The sequence below is a fragment of the Nannospalax galili genome, unplaced genomic scaffold, assembly GCF_000622305.1.
Source record: "Nannospalax galili isolate Female #2095 unplaced genomic scaffold, S.galili_v1.0 scaffold139, whole genome shotgun sequence".
NCBI classification, from domain to species: domain Eukaryota; kingdom Metazoa; phylum Chordata; class Mammalia; order Rodentia; family Spalacidae; genus Nannospalax; species Nannospalax galili.
This window is the reverse complement of record NW_008345884.1, coordinates 660,112-673,053: the sequence shown is the minus strand read 5'-3', so window position 1 is coordinate 673,053 and position 12,942 is coordinate 660,112. Positions and strand designations below refer to the sequence as shown.

The following is a 12,942-nucleotide window of genomic DNA, read 5'->3' as shown; positions in this document are numbered from 1 at the left end:
TCTTTTTTGAGACAGGGTCTCCTTGTAGCCCTAGCTGTCCTGGAACTCACTATGTAGACCAGGCTGGCCTTGAACTCACAAAGATCTGCCTGCCTCTGCCTCCCAAGTGTTGGGATTAATTTTTAAATTCGATTTGAGATTTTCATACAATTTAATTTGATGGCATTTAGATTCCTTCTCCTCTCCATACCTCCCCTTATGGCCTCCTGCCCAATTTAGTGCACTCTATAATGTATATATTAAGGCTTATAGAGTCTAATTTGTGTCTCCAGATGTCTTTCAGTGTGGATCCATCCACTGGAGCCTGGTTGAATTATCAAGAGTCCCATGCTTGAAAAAGACTGTCTCTATCCCTCCTAGCAGCCATCTGTTGCCATGATTTCTCTAGGTGGGGTGGGAGCTTCTTACTCTGTTCCTCATGTGCATGCTGGGATTTATTTTTCTGGTTTGAGCTTGCCCATGCTTAACATTTTTAAGGACAGGCATAGTAACAGTGAATTCTAGAAAAACTTCACTCAATTTAAAATATGATTAATGAACTATATTTTGGGAAGTTCCAATGCATTACAAAATTATACAAAATATCTGGCAATTATTCCTTTGCTAGGTGAAATCTTTAAGATACCATTACTGAGTTCTCAGCCTCAGGGCCTTTTCTCACGGACACCAATGGTGCAAGTGGTGTACTTGGAACAGTATGCCAGGGTACTGTTTGTCCTCCATCTTCTGTGCTGACAGCAGGTCACTGATGTCTGGAGCCCTCATGCCTGCTACTTCTGGCCTGAATTTCCTCACCTCCTTCCCCAGCCTTCTACAAGAAAGGGTCATGTTCTTTGTTGGCAGTGATGGAAAGCACTGCAAGAAGAATGCCCCGGAATAATTTCACAGGCAATTTTAACTCGTTGTAACTTTGACAGTGTCCTTTTTTTTCTCAATGTCTATTTTTTTATTAAATTTTTGTGCATTTCATACAATACATCTTAATCATATTCAGACTCCCTCTCCTATTTGCACCCCCTATAGCCCTACTACTACCAAATTTCATGTATCCTGTCATATATGCTAAGGCCTATATAGTCAAGTTTGTGTACCCAGATACCCTCGATGTGGTGTGAGTTCATCCACTGGGGTCTAGTCAGACTATCTAGAGTCAGTCCCTTAAAGAAGATCAGGTCTCCCTTACCCAGCAGTAATCAGCTACCAATAGTTCCTTGGCTAAGGTTGGGGCCTGCTGCCCATTTCCCCAGTTCTATGCTAGGTTTTTGTCTGATTGAGTCTGGGAACTTGTGAGGATGACGGTGTCCTTTTTGAATGCCCTAGCTTGCATTCAAGTCAAAAGGCTAATATGGTATTTCAATATCAGTTTCTTCTCTCTCATTCCTGACCTCCCACATATAGAAAAATAGAATTCTCAGTTTTTAAGCTGAGATTGTGAGTTCTACATACTTTGTTCAAAGACTCCATGGGTTGAAATGGATATACATACACGGTCACTAAAAATACCCTATAATACTTTTCTTCTGATTTTTTGAGACATGGTCTCATGCAGCACAGGCTGGTCTCATGCTTGATATGATGAGTTGAGGATAAATTTTCCATCCTCCTGCCTCTGCCTCCCTAGTGCTGGGACTACAGGTGTGAGCCACTATGCCTGGTTTATGTGTGCTTGGGAACTAACTCCTGGCTTCATGTATGTTAGGCAAGCACTGTATCATCTGAGCTGTATCTCCTGTCTTTTGACATTGTGATATGATATCATAATCCACAAAGTTCACATTTGAGAACTGTGCAATTGAGTTATTCGACCCCCCCTCAGAGAAAATTGCAAAATAAATCTAAAAATACATTAAGTAAGCTTACAGTTTTGGATTGGGCCATATTCATAGCTATCCTGGGGTGCATGTGGCCTGTGGGCTGTAGACTGGACATGCCTGGAAATTATAAAAATTGTTATCATCATTTCCAACATAGTCTATCATCAATTTACTTACATAACGTGTCTGGGTACAACAAGAAAATCACTCATGAAGAAAGTCATTATGGGAATTAAAGCTAATTAGATCTTCCCAAATTGCTAAAAGATAATACTGAGAGTTTCTAAAGTCAGTGATTACTCCAAGAGTAGACTTGGTTAAGACTATGATGTTGAGTGGGATTTGAATGAGAAGAGAAAAGAGCTGGGAAGGAGAGATCATGGTAGGGAGTAGAAATTTGAATCAGACTGATCAGAGCTGAGGCTGTTTATGGGAAACTGGTAGAATATGTGCACTGCTGCCGACAGACTGCTACGTGCGTAAGAGGTTTCGTTGTATCTTAAGATTCTTTAGTACATTGCGAGTTTAATGTCCCTCATGAACACTTACTATTTCTTTTCTTTTTTTCCAGAGGAACTTTTGAAAAGTTCTTAAAATCCGTTGAACTACTAGGGTTTCAATGCAGCCATTTGTTACACAGAAAGGATATCCTGGATTCCTTAAGGAATGAGAACTTTGACTTGCTGGTAGTGGAAACTTTTGACTACTGCCCCTTTCTGATTGCTGAGAAACTTGAGAAACCATTCGTGTCCCTTCTTCCCTCCTTACCTGCTTCTGTGGACATTGGGCTTCCAAGCCCCATATCCTATGTTCCAGTATTCCATTCTTTGCTGACTGACCGCATGGACTTTTGGGGCCTAGTAAAGAACCTTCTTATGTTTTTTTATTACTCCACGAAGCAAAAGAAAATACTCTCTCAGTATGACTCCACCATCCGGGAGCATTTTGCAGAAGGCTTTCGGCCAGTCTTGTCTGATCTTCTACAGAAAGCAGAGCTGTGGTTTATCAACTCTGACTTTGCCTTGGATTTTGCTCGTCCCTTACTGCCCAACACTGTCTATGTTGGAGGCATACTGGCCAAACCTGTTAAACCAATACCACAAGTAAGTGAAATCTTGATCCTAAGCTTTTTGATTTCAGCAGAGGTTTCTGTGCCCACATGGTGACTGCTGCTTGGTAGAGGACTCTTAAGACCCAAATAGGGTAATCCAAGGGAGACATCATTTTAAGATCATCCAAATCATACATTTTAAGAAAGTTCTCACTTTTTAAGGTTCTGCAAATGTGGAGTTAGATCTTGCACAACCCTTGATTGTGGGCCTCTTTATATGGTATGTTGTAGGTTCTTTTCTGACCTTATTAAAACCTGTGCCTTGGTGAGGATTAGATAAGCTCCTTAACTGAAGTTGGTGTTTTCCTTCTTCAGTTTTTAGGATTTAAAAAATGACATTTTTATTAATTTTTTGAGAATATCACACAATGTATTTTGATAATATTCAACCCCCTCCCTCATTCCCATCCCCCACCTTACTATCCCATCCAAGACTTTATGTCCTTTGTTACTTTTCTCTCTGTCTCTGTCTCTCTCTGTCTCTCTGTCTCTCTGTCTGTCTCTGTCTCTATCTGTCTCTCTCTGTCTCTGTCTCTGTCTCTCTCTCTCTCTGTCTCTCTCTCCCTCTCACCCATAAAGCCCAATATGTGTGTTGCCGACGTGCTCTTTGGTGTGGAACCATTCCCTGGAGCATGATCAACTTTCATTTGTCAAATTGGTTCTCCTTCTCCTGGCAGATATCAATTTCTAATAGCTCCTCAGCTAGGGTGGGACTTCATGTCCACCTCCCTCCTCCATGCTGGGATTTTGTCTGACTTAGACTTGCACAAGTGTTGTGCATGCTGTCATAACCGCTATGAGTTCATATATACAACTGACCTGTTATGTCCAGAAAACACTGTAGTCATTGTAGTCATCCACTGCCTCTGCCTTTTATAATCTTTTAGCTCCACCTTCTATGATGATCTCTGATCCTTGGGGGAGGGGAATGATAGCGATGTCTCTTATTCTCTGCACATTGACCAGTTGTGGGGTTAGCTCTGAATTAATGGCCATCTACTGCAAAAAGAAACTTCTCTGATGAGGGTTGAGAGATGCACTAATCTATGGATATAGTGATGTCATTAGGAGTCAATTTAATATTATGTCCACTTAAGAGAATAATAATAGGTTTTCCCCTAGGGTCTATGATCTGTCTATCCACAGGTTCTTGGCCCTGACAATGGTGTTAGGTATGGGTTCCGTCTTGTGGAGTAGACAGACCTTTAGTCCAGTCAGAAAATGTTTGGTTATTCCCATAACATCCATGTCACTATTGCAGACAGAATTTCACTATGTTGTCTACTTTGGCCTCAAACTCCTAAGCCCAAGTGATTCTTCTGCCTCAAGTTCCTTGACAACTGGGACTATTGACATGCAACACCATGCTTAGCTCTTCATTTGCATTCTGTGTGATAAATGCACAATAGACATGCAGTGAGTGCCCATTAACCCCATTAGTTGATAAGGAGAAGATTTAGTAACAGTGAAATAAACAGTCCTTGAGACAGAGAGGTAACCAGGGCAGGATTCTGTGGGACTAACAGATAGCAAAGAGTACTGTTATCTCTAGTGTACTCAGCTTCTAGAGCCCTGGATCCTTGTTATCCTAGACAATCTGATTTGATTATTCTGGTGTGGCTCAGGCACTATAAGCTTTGAGAATTGTCCATGTTGTTTGAAGGAACAGCACATATTCAGAATCACTGCTACTAAAGTTTTAAAAGTGAAGAAAGAGGTAAAGTTACTTGACTGCCTATTGCCTGTCAGCACTGGCTTTCTTTTTACCGAAGCTATCCTCTATAATATCCTGCCATGTGTAAGTGTCACCATCTCTGTTTTAGAAGAGTGTATTATTTACTTTTCTGTTGCTGTGATAGAAACACCATGACCAAGGGAACTAATAAAAGGAAGAGTTTATTTAGCTTGCAGTTCCAAAGAGGTAAGAGTCCATCATGGAGGGGAGGCATGGCAGCAGAAGTTGCTGGGGTAGGAACAGAAGCTAAGCTCTCATATGTTCAAGCAGGCACAGGAAGCTGAGAGTGACTGGAGATCTGGCAAGGCTTAAGAACTCTCTAAGTATGTCCCCAGTGACGTGTTTCTTAAGCATGACCATACCTTATAAGACCTCCCAAAACAATGCCACAACTAGGGACAAAATGTCCAAATACTTGGTGCCTATGGGGGACATTCTCATTCAAACCACCACAAAGGGGAAAGATGCTTGGGTGATATAATGGCTCTCCCAGTGTCCTTTAGCTCAAGGCACAGAGGGTCTGGATTAGTTTTGGGTCTTCAGGACGCAAATGTTTATTCTTGCTCCTCTTACCCTACGTTAACTGAGAAGGAAGAGTTTGGCAGTGATTTCTGAGTACAATTGGCTTTTTTTTGTTGTTGTTGGCAGAAGCTTTTAGAAATGGGCCTGGAAAGAAGGTCCTCAGTTAAAGACAGTGGAGTCCTAGTGTGTGGTTATAAAAGTGAGCAACTCTGTATGTAGTGGAAGATTCGCTTTCACAAAAAATGTCTGGTGAGGTTACCAGAGGCCTCATTTGATAGACAAATGGACCAGAATGCAGTCATGGTTGAGAGATAGCATTTTTTTTCTTCACGTATTTCACTGTGGACCTCTGGAATAGCAAACCGGTTAGTGGCATGCTGGGCAGAACCCAACACTGGATGAGTAACCTAATAAGATGTGAGGTTAAAAAGGAGCCTGAGGAGAGAATTGCAGAGAGAACCAAGGTCCAAAGAAATATTTGGAAGTAAACATTTAAAAAACTCTTAAAGCCACAGAGTAAGACACTAAGTTACAACTTTCCTAAAGAACTGCTTGGTGTGTTTGGGGTGGGGGTGGAATGGGAGAAGGCTGGAGAGGTGGCTCAGTGGTTAAGAGCGTGTGCTGCTTTTGCAGAGAATCCACATTTGGTTCCCAGTCCTCTATTGGGTGGCTCACAACTGCCCATAACTCCAGGGAGCCCAATATCCTCTTCTAGCCACTGCTGACACTGCATTCACGTGCTCCACTCCCAAAATATACACATAATTGAAAATAAAGACAAAGTGTTAAAACAAAAGGAACTGCCTTCCCCAGGCTTATTGTTCAGACTGTGTTGCTACTTTTCAACATCGTCCCATATGACTACACTCTGCAGTCACCTGAGTGAACCACTGAGGCAGGGAAAAGTACAAGATTAGAGAACAAGACTGTCATGTAGTAACGGCACGCATTCTGTTTCCCCTTTTTCTAATAATACAAATATTATGCCAGCTCCTCCTTGTAGCCTGCAAAGCAGCCTCCCCACTGACCCTGATCTATCACCAGCTCTTTTGGACAACTACCACATTTTTTTCCTGGCATTGGAAAACTATCCTATGAAAGTGGTTCCCTGGACCTAGGATAAATGTTAGCTTTGATGCTGTGGTCAGAGTTTCAAAGAAGAAAGGTGTTCCTACAAACTCAATGAACATGAGCAGAGTGCAGGGGACACCTTTGTATTGGGGGCTTTGAAAAGAGCTTCACAACAGTGATCACAAGGCACTACAGGGTGATGTGTTTTATAGATGGTTTGATTTTTGTTCCATGGTCATGTATGCTTTCACAAACCACTTTGTTGCTTCCTTTCCTTTGTTATCTCCTCAGGACTTGGAGAATTTCATTGCCAAATTTGGGGACTTTGGTTTTGTCCTTGTGGCTTTGGGCTCCCTGGTGAGCAGGTATCAGACCCAGGAAGACCTTAAGGAGATGAATAATGCCTTTGCCCACTTCCCTCAGGGGGTTATATGGAATTGTAAGGGTTCTCTTTGGCCTAAAGATATCAAATTGGCTGCCAATGTGAAAATTGTGGACTGGCTTCCTCAGAATGACCTCCTGGGTAAGGACTGCCCAAGTCTGCTTCTCTTCATTGACATGTCTTTGTGATGCCTCAGGTCTTGGATTTAGCTTGGCAAACTCAACAGTACAAAAGGAGTTAGTGATAGGTAGAGAAAGGTCTCCAGAGGACAGGAAAGGAGTGGACAGAGATCTTAGGGGAATCAAGCTATATTCCCTTTCAGGTAGGCTATGTTTTTGTTATTCCTTTCTATCCTGGGCCTAATGTTTATAGCCAGAAATGCTATTACTGTCAAGCACTGTTTACCTTAGAGACAATCTGTGAACTCTGAGACTATGTAGCAGAGTGTGGGGGGGTGTTGTAGAGATGTTACTATTCTCTTGGCTGTTTTAGGAGCACCAGTTTAGCCATGTCTTTCCATTGACCCCCCCCCCCGACACACATAAAAACACTTTTAGTCTACTGAGGGTCTGAGTGGCTCATATCTTTACTACATACATTGATACCAACAATGCCTTTAGGATGTGCCAGAGATCTGGGTGCCAAGATTAACAGTATTACAAATTGTTATGTGAGTATTTATTCCCATTGAATTTTCTTGTACATCAAAGTCTCTCACCCTCCAGCATATTTTTTTCCTTGCCTAATGCTGGTTCTTAGAGATATCTCCCTGCTGTGGCCACAGACAAGAGTAGAGGCTCAGAATCAAAACTGGAGCCCAGAACAAGTGAGGAATTTAAGACACAGATTGTGAGCCACTTCTGTGGTACAAGCTTTTCTTTAAAATTGGGTGGGGCACATGACATCCATTTTAAAGAAGAGACAAGGAGTTTCTGATAGCCCTGGCAGTTCATCGCCACAGGCCGAGATGTTACTCTTTGTTTTCAGTTTTCAATAATGCTTGTATGGGAATACAAGATATAGAGATACTGAGGTACAGGGTCCAATATCTTTTTTTTTTTTTTTTTTTTAAGAGAGGATCTTCTCTCTAGTCCAGGCTGGTCTGGAACTCACTATGCAGCTCCTAACTAGCCTTGAACGTTCAGAAATCCCCTTGCCTCAGCCTCCTGAGTGTTGGGATTATAGACATGGATCACCACTCCCAATTCAGTTCTGGTTTCTGATTTCTATGCGTATTTTGTACAAGTGAGGATGCAGTAAATTCAGGGCAAGTTATTTGAGTTTTGATATCAAGGAATTAAAAAAAGAGAAAATTTAGTTGTTGGAGTAGAGAAGCCAAGACAGAGAGATGACAGATGCAAACATTTATACATGAAAAGAACAGAAAGAGAGGATCAGGCACAGGGAAAACAGAGAGGAAGATGAAAGAAGGGGCAGAGATTTATGTCTAGATTAGCACTCTTGTCTACTGAATTCCATGAGTTCTGAGTCTTAGAAGGATCCGGGATCCTGTGTCTTACAAGACACAATTGCATGTAGGCATGGATACTCAGCATCCACAAAGGCTCTATCAAAACTCTGAGTCCCTTGGTGTTTGCTTAATGCCTTTTCTACTCTGCCTAGTGCCCTGAAATCTCATCCTGAAAAGTTCTGCACCCTTTTTTGTTTGTAACAGCTCATCCTAGTATTCGTCTTTTTGTCACACATGGTGGGATAAACAGCATAATGGAAACCATCCAGCATGGTGTACCCATGGTGGGAATTCCTGTCTTTGGAGACCAGCCTGAAAACATGGTTAATGTAGAAGCAAAAAACATCGGGGTTTCTCTTCCATTAATGAAGCTCAAGGAGGACACACTGGCCCTTGCAATGAAACAAGTCATCGAAGACAAACGGTATACAGCTCTTGGGAATTATGGCCACTTGGCCAAATGCAGCTCTATCACCAAGGGCAATGTGTTCTATTTTCCAATGAAGATGAGTTTCTAGGACATTGCCTTTCTTATGTACATGTGAAATTAGCAGGTGATCTGAGGGTAAGACCAGAACCATTTGGGTCACATGTTGAAGATGTTGCTACTTTATGCCTCTGAAGAAACCAAACTGTATCATCTCCGAGAGTATTTATATTGGTTTCTTGACAGTAGAACCCCATCTGAGAAAGGAGGTTGCTTTTCTGTTCTACAAACACAACTCTCCTCTTAGCCTTCTGAATATTGTTCCTTAGCAGTCATTCACCTCTGCCCAGTGGATGGCGCCTTCATGGTGGTCATGTCTTAACTCCAATGTCACCTCCCTACAGAGTTCATCCCTCACAGTCCTGGTAGCCTCCTCTCCTGCCCACACACATTAATTCCATCTTAATAGTTCTTAGGGAAGTTTTCCTTTATTTTTTATCTCCCACATGAAAAAAGAGAGAAAAATCTCTATGAAGTATGCCTCTTGTTCTCCACTCTATTCTTAGTACCTAGCATAGGGCCTGACCCTTAGTGAAGCAATAAAAGGGGCCTTGGGACCCTAAGATAAATCATTGCATATGTAATACAGTGACCTCCTGAAGAGAAAGTAAAACACTTTCTTTCATGTAGATAAGGGACCTAATAACTTATTAGGATGCTAACTTGAATCTCAGTCTCATGTATTACCTAGCATATGGGAAACACCCACACAATCTTATTAGCAGAGTGAGAAACAACCACACAGATTGAGGTTCTTAGACCTAGAAAAGTTGTTAAGCTCCAAGACAATTGTATACATTTGTAGTTCCATGCTGTTCATTTTCTTTTTGTTTATTTTCATTATTAATTTTGTGTTGGGGAGGAATATGCACACTCATAGCAGGTGTGTGAAAATCAAAGGACAACTTTCTGGAATTTGTTCTCTCCTTCTGCCATGTGGGACCAAAGGACTGAATTCAGGTTGTCAGGCTTGGTGGCAAGTACCTTCACTGGCTAAGCCATCTTGCAAGCCAAAGGATGTTCATTTTCTGAAGAATGGAGTTTTACCTGTCCTTAGATTTTCAGAGAACTAAACTCTAAATGGCTTGATTCAATGAGCCTTTTGAAAAGGACATTTTACATTGGGCTGAGACCCATCTATTGCATATCACCAGGGGTAGTCACAGAATTTGAAGTAGGGGAAAACAAAATATATGAGGGATCTTGGAATGACTTGGGAAATGGAAAAGACTCTTTGTAACAAATGTTTAAAAGTTGAAATTTTACATAATTTTGTAAACCTTTGTTTCCTCCTAAGAAAATGCAATCAATTCTATAGTAATTTGAATCTCAGTGTAACTAACTCATACAAGCTAAACTGAAAGCATAATTTTAATCTTATTCTATGTTCTCTATTTGTAACTCAGTTATGCTCCTGACTCAGAACAACTGTATGTATGTGTGTGTGTCTGTGTGAGAGAGAGATGTCAATGATGATTTTGAAAACAATAATGAGGTTTCAAACAATATCCCCCTCACACGTGGCATAGGTTGATGATATCTGTCTGTGGTTTTGTATGCTTTTCTCAGCCAATAGATTTGTAAAACTGTTATCAAAGATTGTTCATGCCTTTGTCATACCATGCTTGATCTGCTGTCCAATAAATAAGAGATGAGAAGAGTCCTTTGTTAGGGGAAGTAAAGTAGGAAAGAGTAGTACAGAATAGATGGATAATAGAAGATGAAGAATAATAGTAAAGTTTAGTTCTGAGAGAAATCAGAACCCCTTAGAACAAGATCAGATCCACTCTTGGTCAAACTACTTCGAGAGTGAAGTTTCTCATTACTGCAGCACGACCACAGGGTGCTACTAAGCATAGTGTGCAAACATGCAAACTGTAGCCAGGTAAGCCAGTCCTAGTCAACATGGTATTCTGCTGGTGCAGGAAAGAAATGTAGGACTTGCCTGACATTCCCTGGAGTATCATTTGTTACCAAGATAGAAACTGGTACAGAGCTCCAGGTGTGTGTGTGTGTGTGTGTGTGTGAAGGTACATATGTCTTGGGAGAACCACATTAGTAACACTCTCTCTGTTTCTGCCCACAGGTACAAGTCTGCAGCAATGGCTGCCAGGGTCATCAGGCACTCTCACCCCCTGACCCCTGCCCAGCGGCTGGTGGGCTGGATTGACCACATCCTTCAGACAGGAGGAGCAGCACACCTGAAGCCTTATGCATTTCAGCAGCCATGGCATGAGCAGTACCTGCTTGATGTCATCCTGTTCCTGCTGGGGCTCACTCTGGCCACCTTGTGGCTTTGTGGGAAAGTGCTGGGCTTGGTGACCAGGTGGCTGAGTAGGGACAGGAAGGTGAAGAAGACATGACACAAGTGATGCCTAGGGTTGGAGTGCTGGAGAGTCTAATTCTCCAAATGCCTTCCCACCCCAGTACAGCCATCCAGGTCTTCTCCTTTCCTCCTCTGCTCATGGCACTTCAGCTGGACCCTCACTGTTTTCTACCTGTGCTTAGAAATCCTGCACACCATTCATGTGCTTCTTGAATCATTCTTGGGACCTGGGTCTCAGACACACTTCTCCAGCCACCCCTGCCACTTCCTCACTCTGTTCTAGCACTTTAAAGTTTTAGGTGAATTTTATTAGAATTTCAAGGAAAATCTTCAGGGCAGGTGAGCTGGCAATCTTGCTTGCTGCCTTGTGGAGGAGAATGGAGGGGAGAAGAAAAGAAAGCCATGAAGCCATGAAGGTTTAGAGCCTCCATGGAGGTCAGACACTGTCAGCTACGTGGTAGGGAGGAGGAAGATTTAGAGAAAAAGTAAAGAAATACAAGATGCTAGGGCTTTTAAAGAAAGCATGTTTAGAAAATGGATATGAAGAAAAGGAGAGATTACGCTTTTCTGAATTCTTCAGAAGAGAATTCTACAGAGACCTACATGTCTGTGGCTGGGTCCAGACTGAGCGCTGCACTAGGAGGCTGGATTCCAGGCAGGAAAAGTTCACTATCTCATTAATGCACTAGATAGTCCACCCATCTATTTAGCATGACTTAAGGTGAACCTGCCTTCCCAGGGGGTGGTCCTATGACCAGGTGATTGTCCAGCAAAACTGGAAAGGTGAGTCTTCCAATAGAGAGACTACAAATTTTACAGTCTTATCCAGTTCATCTTATGGGGCTATTTACTACTCTCACATTCTCCCCTCTGAACAGGGAAACCCTAAAATATTTTAGGGATTAGATAAGACCTCCCAAATACTTTTGGCATTTCTGTTTGGCTTTTGGCACAGAGTAGGCTGCTAAGAGGCCCAAGGATATTTGGACTTTTAGCTAAGAAAGAAACTGTTTTTCTTTCTTTTCTTTTTTTTTAACCCTAAACTGAGTAGCCAATTTCTATCTCCTTTTCTTATCACACCATCCTCTGAAGAGGTTACCCTAATTGCCAATAGGAAATCACGGTGCAGACTGCTCTGGCTTCTCCCACGCTGAATAGAGGGCACAGGTTGTGGCAACTGGGGTATCCCTTCAGTGGGTCTATCTAAAAGACCCCTAAATTGTTAACTGTTAGTTGTAGTGAGAAAAGAAAGTCCTTGACTGGTGCCTGGGAGAAGTAAAGGCAAGTGTAGTTAGCATTATAAATTCTAGACAGGGACCCAAAAAAGTCAAAACAGTGTAAATTTCAAGGTAAGAGTACTGATTGCTTTTGCAGAGGACCTGGGTTCAATCTTGGCACCCACCTAAGTGGCTAACAACTATCTGTAACTGCAGTTCCATGAAATCTGACACCCTCTTCTGACCTCTGCAGGTATTGCATGACATAAGTACACTTATGCACATACAAGCAATACACTCTTGCACATAAGAAGTAATAAAAATTTTCGTCTTTTTATTTTATAGTAAAAGCCTACTTGTTAATGGACAGGCCCTCCACTTTACCCTCGCATCTCCTGTAAGTGTACTCATAGCTTAGGAAACATGATCTGTTCTCATCTACCTGGATAGAAACAGCTCCTTCCAGACAGTGTAAGTTAAACTGTCAGTTTAAGAATGTAGAAAAAAGAAGAAAAAAAAAAACCACTTAAACCCTCAAAACCTTGCACAGCAAAATCAGAAGGAAAGTCATGTGCCAACAAAATGGAGAAAACATTTTCAACCTGTAGCAGAAACAAAAGGCTAATTTACATAATGTTTAAAGAAGTTGAAAATGGGGGAAGGTAACTATGGGACACTCACATTTTGGAGTAATATATAGTCATGAAGTAGGATGAATGAGGACAGTATAAACTGAAGTGAAATGAACAATATTTCATTGTAAAAATGTGCAAAAGGAAAGAATAAAAAGTGTGCCCCAACTCTTT

At 41.7% G+C, this 12,942-nt stretch overlaps 1 protein-coding gene across 4 annotated transcripts in view; it reads left to right on the top strand.

Annotated features, from left to right (window-relative positions):
• Ugt3a2 (UDP glycosyltransferase family 3 member A2) overlaps positions 1-12,259 on the top strand; it is a 24,720-nt gene extending 12,461 nt beyond the window's left edge. For all 4 annotated transcript variants that reach the window (XM_008842067.3, XM_017800334.2, XM_017800333.2 and 1 more), the window contains exons 4-7: positions 2,386-2,917; positions 6,545-6,776; positions 8,311-8,530; positions 10,680-12,259. In XM_008842067.3, the coding sequence (XP_008840289.1) occupies positions 2,386-2,917; positions 6,545-6,776; positions 8,311-8,530; positions 10,680-10,956 (1,261 nt within the window). In that variant the 3' untranslated portion in view covers positions 10,957-12,259. The remainder of the gene's footprint in view (positions 1-2,385; positions 2,918-6,544; positions 6,777-8,310; positions 8,531-10,679) is intronic.
• The last annotated feature ends 683 nt before the right edge of the window (positions 12,260-12,942 follow it).